The 13,862-nt window shown below is 42.6% G+C and overlaps 1 protein-coding gene across 3 annotated transcripts in view; it reads left to right on the forward strand.

The window, feature by feature from the left end:
- AP3S2 (adaptor related protein complex 3 subunit sigma 2) overlaps positions 1-13,862 on the forward strand; it is a 52,895-nt gene that overhangs the window by 15,038 nt on the left and 23,995 nt on the right. For all 3 annotated transcript variants that reach the window (XM_046008187.1, XM_046008188.1, XM_046008189.1), the window contains exon 4: positions 6,836-6,907. In XM_046008187.1, the coding sequence (XP_045864143.1) occupies positions 6,836-6,907 (72 nt within the window). The remainder of the gene's footprint in view (positions 1-6,835; positions 6,908-13,862) is intronic.

The following is a 13,862-nucleotide window of genomic DNA, read 5'->3' on the forward strand; positions in this document are numbered from 1 at the left end:
TCACAGTGCGTTCATCACTGACCTCACTTCATCTCACCATCAGGCATGTTATCATCTTGTCATCACAAGAAGGGTGGTACAGAACAGTAAGATATTGAGAGAGAGAGAGAGAGAGACCACATTATATAACTTCTAATTACAATATATTGTTATAATGTTGTAGTTTTATTATTGTTAATCTCTTAGTAGGCCTCGTAAACTAAACCATCATAGGTGTGTGCCTATAGGACATAGTCTGTACAGGGTTAGGTACTACCCATGGTTTTAGCACCCACAGGGATCTAGGGGAACTTGCTGCACTGCCTACAGAGCCACAGCATTGAGAACAGAGCCTCCCATACCTGTGGCTGATTCTTCTTTTTGTTTTCAGCAGTTTCCTCTTCTTGCTCTTGTAATTTCCAGCCTCTGCCCTTTCCAGCTTCCTAGTTAAAGCTTTTTGTGCACTCGTTGCTATTTCTGCCTCTGAAGAGAGGTAGACTAGGAGTCTGAGTTAATTGTTAACTCTTCTTGGTTTTTCCATTGTCTTCTCTATATCTTGACATCTCCTCTAGCGCTGCTCCTGCTTCTACCCCTATACCTGTTGGTGAGCAGGAACTGGATCTGATCTGTGTGTCCCCTGCTTTGGATCATGGTTTCTTCCTCTCTGCTTCTGGATTATGACGACTTCTGTATCAGTTCCTGGATTGAGACATTTCTACTCCTCGCTTCTACTGTAATGATGCCTTTAGTTAGACTTCGGTCTTGAATGACTTCTGCCTCTCAATGACTTAAATTCTTTGTGTTTGTATCTTCTCTCCTTTACTTTATAAGAAGAATGTTCTTTGTCAATATGTTCCTCAAATTTGTATTTCTTAGAGGATTTATTTTTAGATACATATCTTATTATTTTGCTCTCTGCGTCTGTAGCTTCTTTATTTTATCATACATTAGCATACTCTGCTTCTTCTCTGGCTCCTGCATTTTCTTCCTATATTATCTGACTTTCATGTTCTTTTGATCTTGATCATGATCTCAAATGATGATATCTTGAGGCTCTATGCGAATCAAATACATCTGACTGCTCTTTTTTGATCTTTATCTGGGGATATCTTTTCTGGAGCTATTCCATCTCATTCTGTATTACTGGTCTATTTGAGAATCCAGTTGTTACGGACTAGATTGGGTCCCCTCAAATTTATATGTTGAGGCCCTAACCCCCACTTTGACTATATTTAGAGATGGGTGCTTTTAAGGATGTTATTTGGGTTAAATGAGTTTATAAGCATGGGGCTCTGATCCCAAACAACTTGTGTTCTTATAAGACAGGAAGAGATACTATAGATTTCTCTCTTTCCACGTGCACAAACCAAAGAAATTCCCATCACCATCAAAGACACAGCAAGAAGATGGCTGACTGAGAGCCAGGAGAAGAGCCCTCATCAGAACCAGTCCTGCCAGACCTCGATCTGGGATTTCTGGCTTCCAACACTAAGAAAATAAATTTCTGTTGTTTAGGTCACACAGCCTGTGCTGTTTTGTTATGGCAGTCCAAGACATAATACGCTAATCTTAATTTCATTAACCCTCTTTAGTAAAAACAACCCCTTGGCACAGTGCTGCTGAGAAATATGGTCTCCCTTTCCTCATGTACGCTCTGGGCATCTTACTCCCGAGTCCTGGCTGCTGGGGCAGCGCTTTTAACAATACCAGCCACCCAGAAGTTTCCCACAGACTGAATCCGTTCCCATGAGAGACCTGAGTGGCACAAAGGGGATTTGCCATTGCTTTTTTAGTTTGTTTTTTACACTTAGCTCAGTAATACCTGTAAGGTATTTTATGTCTGTATTGGGATAGGTAACTACCTTTAATTTTTCCCCTGCAGGAAAGCCATTTGTCCCAACACTGTCAACCAGTGCATTTTCCCCCACCAACTCAAAATATCGCCTTTGTCAAAAATTGTATTTTCTTGGAGTGCCTGGGTGACTCAGTCAGTTAAACGTCTGCCTTGGGCTTAGGTCATGATCTCAGGGTCCTGGGATCGAGCCCCACGTCAGGCTCTCTGGTTGGCAGAGAGTCCACTTCTCCCTCCCTCTCTCCCTCTGTAATCTCCCTCTCCCTCAAATAACTAAGCAAAACAACCTTTAAAAAAAATTGTATTTTCTCAGCATGAGAGGCCCCATGTACAGTGAAGTGCCCCCACCTTGTAGGACAGGGAAGAGGAGGGGGCTTGCACGGTAGAGGGAGAGGAAGGGGATTTGGGAATGCGAACCGCAGGAGGCTTCGCGAATGTGGCACTGGGTGTGGGAGCTCTAGGCGTGGGGGCAGCCTGGCGACAGTAGGCTGCAGTGACTTTTCCACAGACTGTTGTGGCTTTCAGGGTTTTGGTCTTCCTAGAGTGCATCTAAAAATACTACACACAAAATCAGCTTCTTAATTTTCTCAAGTTTCAAAACCCAGAGTGCCTATGATGTGTCCCATCCTTCATTGGATTTCTCAGCAGTGGCTTTTTAGCATAGCTTGTCTGAAATTCTTAAGACTGCAGAATTCGGGGCGCCTGGGTGGCTCAGTGGGTTAAAGCCTCTGCCTTTCGCTCAGGTCGTGATCCCAGAGTCCTGGGATCAAGCCCCGCATGGGGCTCTCTGCTTGGCAGGGAGCCTGCTTCCTCCTCTCTCTCTCTCTGCCTGCCTCTCTCCCTACTTGTGATCTCTATCTGTCAAATAAATAAATAAAATCTTTAAAAAAAAAAAAAAAAAGACTGCAGAATTCAAGACGATGGTAGATTTTATCATGATTTGATAAAATAATTTTATGTCATTTATCATATATCATCATATATCATTTATCATGACAAAATAATTTTATCATGATTTGATTTATCATGATTTGCTTTTGAATTTAGTTTATTGAGGTTCACAATAAGTGGAAAATAATTTCAGATAATTCATTTTGTTCAGAATTGCATAGAATTCTAGAGCCAGGATTGTTTAGCATTAAAGCAAAAGCCCACTTTGCTTGTTTATGGAAGGTATGGCTTTAAGAGATAGATATGATGGGGGGCACCTGGGTGGCTCAGTGGGTTAAAGCCTCTGCCTTTCGCTCAGGTCATGATCCCAGGGTCCTGGGATCGAGCCCCACATCGGGCTCTCTGCTCCGCGGGGAGCCTGCTTCCTCCTCTCTCTCTCTGCCTGCCTCTCTCCCTACTCGTGACCTCTATCTGTCAAATAAATTAAAAAATCTTAAAAAAAAAAAAAAGAGAGATAGATATGATGCATTTAATCTACATTTGTTTTAATTTAAGGCAGGTTTTGTGTGAATTTTAACCTTTTAACAAATTTCCAAAACTGGATTATGCCTTTGATAATAATTAAAATGATTTATCACATCTGGGAGGGCGAAAAGAATATATTTTCTTATACACATGTATAGGTTTCAGCATTTTATTTATTTATCTATTATTTATTCATTAAAGATCTTATTTATTAGAGAGCACGAGCAGGGGGAGAGGCAGAGACAGGGGGCAAAGCAGACTCCCTACTGAGCAGGGAGCCCAACTCGGGGGTCAGTCCCAGGACCCTGGAACCGTAACCCAAACTGAAGATACTTAACCAACTGAGCCACCCAGGCACCCTGTTTCAGTATTTTATATCCTGTCCCATTGATCCATATTTTATTTCTATCTTAGTATTTTACTATTTTTTTTTTAATTTTGCTTATTTATTTGACAGAGATCACAAGTAGGCAGAGAGGCAGGCAGAGAGGTGGGGGAAGCAGGCTCCCTGCTGAGCAGAGAGCCGGATGCAGGGTCCAGAGCCCTGGGATCAGGACCTGAGCTGAGGCAGAGGCTCTAACCCACTGAGCCATCCAGGTTCCCCTGTATTTTACTATCTTATTTATTTCCTTTTAAAAATTTTATTTTATTTATTTGAAAGACAGAGATCACAAGTAGGCAGAGAGGCAGGCGAGGGGAGGAGGGAAGCAGGCTCCATGCTGAGCAGAGAACCCGATGTGGGGCTCGATCCCAGGACCCTGAGATCATGACCTGAGCTGAAGGCAGAGGCTTATTAACCCACTGAGCCACCCAGGTGCCCTTATTTTACTATTTTAATGACCAAGGCTTTGCAATGAATTTTGATGTCTAGTCATTCCTTACTATCATTGTTTTTCTAAACATTCTTGGCAGAGTATTTTCACGGTTTATTTTCTGTTAAGAATTTTGACTTCGTCAATTTTTTTTTTTTTAAGTCCTATTGGGAACTTCCACACTTCTAAGTTCATATTTTTCTCTAAAACTAGAGGACACACACAGACACAGATACACACAGACACACAAGGACAGAACAGGAGAGTAAACAATAGCAAGGAACTTTTGGAAGGAGGAAAGAATATGGTAATTGACTTGGCAAGTCCAGGGAAGCCACATCCTGGGCCAGCAGTGGAGAGGGCTGACAGCCCAGCTGCTACACTGTGAAGAAGCCTCACGAGGCACAGCGCGGGCAGCACAGCCGCTGGGTGCGGCGCGGAGTGGGCAGGGAAAGCTGCTGAGCACCCGTTAGATCCCTAAGTCCTTGCCCCAGTTCCGGGTCTCTGGTTTGGGGGACACCAGACATTGTTGATGGTACACACCAGAGGATCAGATGAATGTGTGCCTTGTGAATGTTGTATACTGACTTCCTAGCCTTTTGCCACCACTCAGCTCCCAAATTTCAGGTAGCCAGTCTTTCCGTCTTCAGGCTGCAGGTTGTAAAATCTCTCTGGAAAATCGGAGCAGTCTAAGAGGAAGGAATAAAAAGGCCTAAAGGGATGAAGGGGAGGGTCCCCAGCAGACAACTAGGGTTGCAGCGCTTCCAGTGAGCCTTTGATTCTTACGAATAAAAAAAAAAACAAGGATAATCAGTAATCTGAGCAAAGCCTGTAACATGGAATGTGGAGACTAAAGTGAACAAACAGTAAAAAGCAATGTAGAGGAAGTAGAGACCATAAAAGGAAGGAGAACAATAAAACAAGCAAACCCCTGTCTTTAAGCCTCTGGGAAGTAAAACAAAAAAACTAAATAAAAAAGAAAGATGAAACAAAATATTCTCTTAGAAATTAAAGACCAGAGAGAAAACTGGAAGGGAAAGGATCAGAAAATGAGGAGGTCTAGTACGTCAGCAGAAGCAGCTCCAAATAGAAAGATTAGGAACAGGAAAAGGGGGAAATTCTCAACCAAAGTATTTGATAAAATTTTCCCAAACTGAGGGACTTGGGTTGCTAGATTGTAAGGGCTCACTGAGTACCCAGCGCAGGGACTGAAAATAAACTCCTATGGGGACACCTGGGTGGCTCAGTTGGTTAAGCGGCTGCCTTCGGCTCAGGTCATGATCCCAGCGTCCTGGGATCGAGTCCCATATCGGGCTCCTTGCTCAGCAGGGAGTCTGCTTCTCCCTCTGCCTCTGCCTGCCTCTCTGCCTACTTGTGATCTCTCTCTCTGACAAAGAAATAAATAAAATCTTTAAAAAAAAAAAAAAAAAGGAAAAGAAACTCCTATGCAAGTATGTTATCTCCACAGAAAAATGTTCAGCCACTGATAAAAATGTAGAGTTATGGAGAGTGCTGTTATGAAATTATGATATGTGTCTTTTGGCATATGCATATATATTTGCCTTTCTGTTGGGTATGTACGTAGGTGTAGAATTTCTGATACAATAAAATAAGAATAATAATAAATAATATAAATAATGTCAAAGAGTTTTCCAAATTGGCTAGAAATATGATTTCCATTTCTGTTTTTTATTTTTTTTTTAAGATTTTGTTTATTTATTTGACAGTGAGAGAGACAGTGAGAGAGGGAACACAAGCAGGGAAAGCAGGAGAGGGAGAAGCAGGTTTCCCATTGAGCAGGGAGCCTGACTCAGTGTTTGATCTCAGGACCTTGGGGTCATGACCTGAGCTGAAGGCAGATGCTTAACTGACTGAGCCACCAAGGCAGCCCCATTTCTCTTAGTTTATAGCCAGTCAAAAGCTAACAATAACTCAGATGTCCTGTCTGTAGGAGAATGCATAAATATTTCTGTGAAATACTATGTAGCAGTGAATATGAACAAACTTTTATGACATGGAGTAACACGGAGCAATTGACCAGCACTGTTGAATGAAAGTCAGACGAAAGAGTACATGTTGTATGTTGCCCTATGTAAATTCATAGACAGGCAGAACTAAACTGTGATGATAGGAATCAGGATGGTGGCTACCTTTGGAGGGGGATTTTGTCTGAAGGGGCATAAAGAGAGCATCTAGGAGCTGGGAGTGTTCCATTGCAATATCTGGATGGTGGCTGGTTACGTGATAGGTCATTCTGAAAATTCATTAAGTTGGACTCTTATCATTTGTATACTTTTCTGTTTAAATGTTACACTAAGTTAAAAACAAAGTTGTGAGTATGTTAAGTGATTCACGGAAAGGTGTTTTGAAGTTAATGTTAATTGGAATTAACAGAACAAAACTACAGTAACACTGTAATAGTAAAAACTTTTTGTGTGTGTACACACAGAGGCCTGCAGAGAGGACTGCAAGTAGGTGGTATTTCAGTTTGTTATTTTTCTGTGTAAATTAGCACCTTATAGAGGGGGAAAGAAAACCCCATGTGTTTGCCGCTGGTTGTATTGCTATACTAAAAACAAGATTGTCTTGTCCTTGACTGTGCCCCCTAAATTGGGGTAGGTAGGGTGATTGCCTAAAACTGGTAGTTTTTTGGTTTGTTTTGAGATTTATCATAAGGTAAGTAGTATCACGACTGCCCCCCTTTGCTTTCAAATGTGACCTTTATGAAGATATGAATATGTTCCTGTTTCTTGATCTGTTTTTCCTTGTTTCCTAGGTTTTTGTGGAGACCCTGGATAAGTGTTTTGAAAATGTTTGTGAATTGGATTTGATCTTCCATATGGATAAGGTACCTTCTCTCCCTAACCAGGGTTACTAGAAAACTAAAAGCCTAGGTTATTTCTATCTGCCTCTACACCTTTATGTTCTTTTTGTGGCTTTTTACTCTGGGAGTAGTCCCAGATGTTGTGTTTCATTTAATAACTGAAGTTTAATAGTTTTGGGAGCATTTTGCTAAGATCTCTTACCAGTTTTAACACACACATGAGATTACTGGGTCTATGTCATCGTTCATGTTTTTATAGACAGACTTCTTTTTTTGGTAGAAAGTAGTGATGTGACTATGATGACTGACCGCCACACTAGTGGCGTCAGAAGTTGTTTTATGTTGATTGTAAAATGAGTTCCCTTGACATAATCCGGTGACAGTGAAGCTTTGGAAGAATCATGATATAGGGTCTTTGACCTAGCTAGTAAAGGTTATAATTTTCCCAAAGAGGAACAGAGTGACTCAGACATTTATAACATCGTTCGAGGTCAGGTGATATTCTGTAGGGAAGCAGACTGTCAGGCAGAATTGAAGTACAAAGTACATGTTCTCAGATTTGTGCTCCTGGCATCACTTTGACATGGGCTATGTCCCCATGTGCGAAGTTAAAGGTGGGAGATAGCCAGCAAGGGGATAGGACCTGCCACATGTATTTTATCCAGCTGGGCTCATGCCGTGTCCAGTGCTGTTCACCTTGGGTGTGCCTGCCCCTCGTTTCCTTCAGCTGGTTGTCACCATGTCCCATGGCCCTTGGAGAGAGCGAATGATTTTTTAGGAGACTACAACTCATTTCTAAGCCATGATCCTTTTTACTCTATTTTTATCCCAACGAGGTAGTTGTTTTTAGATCCATCATCACCAGCATTGCTGTCTGGAGGGCTTTCTTGTCATTTTTTTTTTTTTAAAGATTTTATTTATTTATTTGACAGACAGAGATCACAAGCAGGCAGAGAGGCAGGCAGAGAGAGAAGGAAGCAGGCTCCCTGCTGAGCAGAGAGCCCGATGCGGGGCTCAATCCCAGGACCCTGAGATCATGACCTGAGCCGAAGGCAGAGGCTTAACCCACTAAGCCACCCAGGCACCCCACTTTCTTGTCATTTTTGAGGAGGATCTTCAGTCTCCGTTAACTCTCCTGAGATGTGGATGGCACTCTCTGGGCGAATGCAGTGAGTGCATTCTAAAGGTTGGATGTTGGAGTGAGTGACGTTTTCTCTCTGAACAGCTAGCTTAGTGCTGAGACTCCCTGAGCAGCCTGGTACAAGGGAATCAAAGAAGCCCATTCTTGCCAGAGATACTTGCCTTGGGGCTCCCTGATAGGCTCAAGGCATCCAGAGCTCACTGGTGCTTTTGAGGAGGTCACTCTCCCTTTCCATGTGAAAGAATCTTAGAAACTTCAGAGAGCTCTTCGCCTCCTCTTTGCAAGCATTTAGAGTTGCTTTAAGTTTGTTGGTTGTTCAAGGTGCTGTCTTGTAATTTCCTTTATTTATTTATTTTTTTTAAAGATTTTTTTAAGGGCGCCTGGGTGGCTCAGTGGGTTGAGCCACTGCCTTCGGCTCAGGTCATGATCTCAGGGTCCTGGGATCGAGTCCCACATCGGGCTCTCTGCTTGGCAGGGAGCCTGCTTCTCTCTCTCTCTCTCTGCCTGCCTCTCTGCCTACGTGTGATCTCTCTATGTCAAATAAATAAATAAATAAAATCTTTAAAAAAAAAAAAAGATTTTTAAAATTTATTTGACAGAGAGAGAGATGACAAGTAGGCAGAGAGGCAGGCAGAGAGGGAAGCAGGCTCCCTCCTGAGCAGAGAACCCGATGTGGGGCTCGATCCCAGGACCCTGAGATCACGACCCAAGCCGAAGGCAGCGGCTTAATCCATTGAGCCACCCAGGCGCCCCTTGTAATTTCCTTAAAGAGAGCCATAGATCAAACCCAGTGTCCCTCTCTGCCAGTGGGCGTGGCTTTAAAAGGAAATAAAAAGCCAACAAAATGCTGTTCTTTCTCCTGTGTCTTATCTTTAATTAAGTTCCATAAAATAGTTTGCTGCTGCTGCAGATTCCTTTCACAGTTTATAACCTGTCTATTTTTAGTTGCTCATGTGACGTTAGGAAATTACCCTCCATATTCCCTGAGATCTTTGGAAAGTGATGGTGCAAGGAGCCAGGGCCTCACCCTGCTCACCTTTACAGTGTGGAAGGTGTCTTTCAGCAGGTGACTACTTTTAGTTCCACCTCAGGCTTGTCTTTGCCCTCATATAGAACCCACATAGGTTGCTAATTCAGGCATATCTTCTATGGCTAGGTAGGCAAAGGACCTGTCAGAAGACAATAGGAATGTCACCTTGAACTCCATCCTTCTGGACTGAAGAAACCTCTCTATCCTAAGTCTCCTCACCTCCTCGCCCTCCCTTTCTTCCTGGCTTAAAGGAAAGTGTGTTTCATCCCATGTGTAGAGCCAGATCCCCTTCCTGTCTCTCCCCACCATACACCACAGTGACTCGGAGCTGTCTGTATCTGTTCCTTCTGGGGCCGCAGTCTCTCACAGAACCCACCTGTTCCCTTGCTTCTGCCGTCCTTTTAACTGGTGTCTCATCTCCAGTCTTGCATTTAAGGTGAACATCTTGAGCGCGTGAGTGATTCACATCCAGTCTTGCATTTCTGCTTCATCTGTTCCCTTTCTGGAGCCCTGTCTCCTGGTTTTCAGTCTCACCCAGGAGGCACTGTAATTTCCTAACCCTGGTTGCCAGTATCACCTTCTGGACGGTGTCTGCAGCGTTCAGTGCTCCTGACTCTTCATGACGTACTGCCTTCATAGTCCTTTTTCCACCACTGCTTCTGTTGCACAGAACCCTTTCGGCTCTTACTCCCTTCCCACCTGTCACTAACGTATGTCATCAGTCATCTCTTAACTCACTCTTCTCGCACTCCTGTTTCTAGCCTAGATCTCATCCTGTTCTCCTACTTAAATTATCTGTCTGGGTCATTCCCAAACTTATCATTTCTGGTCCAGGATGGCCCAAGTCCCATGCCTGTATTTCCCATTGCTGGAGGCATTTCTCCATCCTTCCATTCCAGCATCTTACTTCTTCCCGCCACTTCTTATCCAGAGCCAGGTTCGGCCTGTGTCTCCTGAAAACTGTTTCCTCCTCCAACCTCCCTTTTCCACTCGTGCAGCCACCATCCTCTGGCAGGTGCACTCAGAACCTCAAAACTTCGCCTCCCTCTTGTTTGCTAGGAATAGCCCGTCACTCGCTAAAACCTGTCACTTCTGTCCGTAGACTCCTTATATCTATTCTTACATTCACCAGTTATTAACATTTGTGCACTTTTACATCTCTCTATATGCATATATGGTTTTCTTCTCGACCCATCCGAGTTCGTTGCGGACGTCATGACCTCTCATCCCTAAATACTTCAGCAGACATCTCCTGAGAGCAAGGACATTGTCTTACATGTTGTGCATAATTCTGTAATTAACGCAATAAATTAACCACAGCATAATTAACATATTTGAAGTCTAACACCAAAAAATACTATTATTCAAAATATAGTTCATATTTAAATTTCCTCCCTTGCCCCACTAATGTCATTTATATTTTTAACACCGATTCCACCTATGGGTCAAGCACTGTCTTTACTTATGGTGCCTCTTGATTTCAGTTGTGTCTGTCAGGTTTTCTAACCTTACTTCTTCTTCCTTCTTGTTGATCCTGCATGTGGGAATTTTATATATATATATATATATATATATCCATCCCCCCAAGCACCCATTAGACTAGCTGCTCCCTTGAGCACAGACCAGTTTTGGTCCTGTTATCAATTGACCCCCCGGCCAGGCATTCAAGGCTGTCTACAATTATCCCTATTCTATCTTGGCCTTGCTTACCATTTCTTCTTGCCAGATACCTCTGCTGCAGCAGAGTGGACCAGTCTTAGTCACGTTGTAATTCCTGCTTAGAGCCTCTGCCTGAATTGCCTTTCACATCTTTTTGTAACTGAATCCAGCCTGTCATTCAGGCTCAGCTCAAATCCTACCGCCCTAAAGCTTGTCCTCATCACCCTGGGCTATCATGATCTCTATGGACCACGTATTTCTGGCTATATGTTACTTAGTTTATATAAGCTTGTGTGTTTTCCATACTTGATTAGATTATCATTATCTTTGTGTTTGCCCTGTTTCCCTCACCAATTCCAGCATGGTACCTGAGTGAGGTTGATCTTCACGGTGAGCATTCCAAGGATTGCCAGCTACCTAGACTCATCAGGTTGTTCATGGTTTAAGCTGCTACAGGCTGGGTAAAGTCTGATTTCACAGTCTCTGGGGTAGTCTTCAATCCAGACTGTGCCATTTGGAACTTATTTTGCCTGGGGCATTTGATTCCCTTTTGCTTTCGGAGATACCCAGATAGCTCAGTGTCATGACTAAGTTGGGTATTGATGTTAATTATGATCAAATAAAACCATATGCGATGCCTCTCTGCCTACTTGTAATCTTTCTCTGTGTCCAATAAATCAATAAATAAATCTTGAAAAAAACCTGAAAACATGTGGGTAGCATAACATTTTGATCTACGAGTGGCTCATCAGCAAAGCTGGATTTGGCACTCAGCTGGGCTTTGAGGATTTGGGCATCAGAGTCACAATTCAGTGGCTGCATCAAGGGAGTTTATCCAGTCTTTTTATGGACTTGGGTTTGCAATGAGCTATCTCAAGAGGGTTGGAACGTATGTTTTTGGGCGGGTCTGAGGCCAAGAAACCTCATAGTACGGAATTTAAAAATCTCTTGCTAAGTATAGACTGCTGAAGTGGGAAAATGCTGAGGGCTCAAAATTGGAATGAACCGCTGAGCCCAAGATGAAAGGATCATAAATGCCATAAAGAATGGTGCTTACTTAATGTCCCTTCTGGGAACAGAGCTTGTGATAACAGGCTTATTAAGGCCCTCCACACCCTAATGACTTTTTAAGGCCCTCCACACCTTAGTGACGTTGAAGCAGGTATCCTGATTGCTAGTCTCCAAAAATGGAAGACAGTGAGGAACACACACTTTGTGTTTTTAGTGTGGAAGAAGCTACTGTTTTGGCATAGAAGAATAAGACATTCTGTTTGAGTTCTAGTGCTTGAGAAGGTCCTAGTTGGCATGCTGACCATCCCTGGCTACCTGTGTCTTTCTGACTTACGCCTAAGAGGGAGGAGGGGATAGGCCCTCCTTTGGTCCCATTGCATTCCGAACCCTTCTCTGCTGATGCTTGATGGATAAGAATTTTGTGGCAGAATATTTTTCAGAGGCCAATATCTTATCCTTTCAGAACAACTGACAGAGACCAGCAATGACAATTTCTTAAATTTCTAACATCACTATACTTTGTTTAAAGAAAAAGAAAAGCGGAGACTGCTCCAAACCACTCTTACTGTCTGCTGCACTACTTCACGGTCCTTCTTGAACTTTGCACTGCCTCATTGTCTGCCACTTGAAATTGCGAGAGCCTGTTTGCTTTGTTTAATCATTCCTTATTAATGGTTAAGGGGTTAAGGGCATTGGGATGATAGTGTATACAACATAGCAAAATCTGACCTTTAGAGCTCTCTGTTTGTTATCCTGCCTTTTCAATAAAACCCAGCGTTTGTCCAGACTGTAGTCAGTAGTAAAGTTAATACTAATGATATTACTTGGATATATCAGCTGCAGCTGAAACACGTTATATATTACTTTGTTGTTTTGTGGGTGCCCTAAAAGTCTGGAAATGAGATCAGTTTTACTGTTCTTGTGTTATCCTTTGTGATTCAAGAGAGGGTTGACCTATTCTGAGGCAAAACCCAGAATTTCTTGATCCTAGTTGAGAACCCTTGTCAGGCTTGGTGTTTGTATCAATCTAAGTAGATGAGGTAATATATAACTCCAAAATTCCAGTGGCTTATATAGCAACACGGTTTCTCACTCATGCTGTGGTGTCTCTGTTCACTATAGTCACTTGGATGTTCAGGCTGATGACATCCTCCTCACCATGTACTTGCAGCTGGACTGACATTTCATTGGTCTGGGCAAGTCACCTGCCCCCACCTAAGTGGCTAGGGAAATGCCTTCCTTCCATGTGCCTGGAATGGGGTGGGGTGGGGGGGAGTGGGGGTTTGAACGTGAAATAGTTTTGAATGTTACTAATGACTACCACACTTTTTCCACTTACTTTCTTAGAGGAAAAGCTGACAGTTGCTTCAGATCAATTTATGGGCAGGAACCTAGAAGTTTTGGTATCCGAAAGATAGAGCAATGCTTATGAAAGAGGGAAGCATAGTTGACTCTTAGAAAAAGGCATCTCATGTAGCAGCTTTTCAGTTTTTCTACCAGAATATATGACATTCCTATCCTATACCTCTCACATGAATTTGAGGTGTTTAGGAAATTAAAATTCCTTAACAGAATAAATTGCTTCCACCTCCTTCCTTAGAGAGGCTTTCCTCAAATCATCTATCCTTACCTTGGCTCTCTGACCTAAAGCACTAATGTCTGTTAAGATGTTTTTTTATCTTTTCCCCCCCCCTGATTATCAGCGAATTAAAAACAGTTATTAATGAGAAGGACCCTGTGCTAGATATGGAGATACAAAAATGGAAAAGAAAATGCCCTACCCTCAAGAAGCTGATAGGCCAGTTAGAAGGATGGGTCCCTTAGAGATGTTCCTCGGTCTTGGAGGAAGCAACATTTTTGGAAAAGACACCGTAAGCTGAGTGTAATTTCTCGATAGGCATGGTGTTATATGAGTGGGCTCTCGTCTTGCACTACTTTTTATAGAAGTGAGCATAGGCACCGCATTTAGTCCCATGTATATAGTATATCTGCATATTATTGTTACCTTGTAAAACTAAAGTGTATATAAATTATTTATATAGAATAATCTAGTTCCTAATCATGAGTTCTGTGATTTAATATGTGATCAGTGGTAGAGAACGAAAAGTGGGACTTTGAGGAGATGTGTTTCTGAGGCT

This window comes from Meles meles, chromosome 6, assembly GCF_922984935.1.
Source record: "Meles meles chromosome 6, mMelMel3.1 paternal haplotype, whole genome shotgun sequence".
Taxonomy (NCBI): Eukaryota; Metazoa; Chordata; class Mammalia; order Carnivora; family Mustelidae; genus Meles; species Meles meles.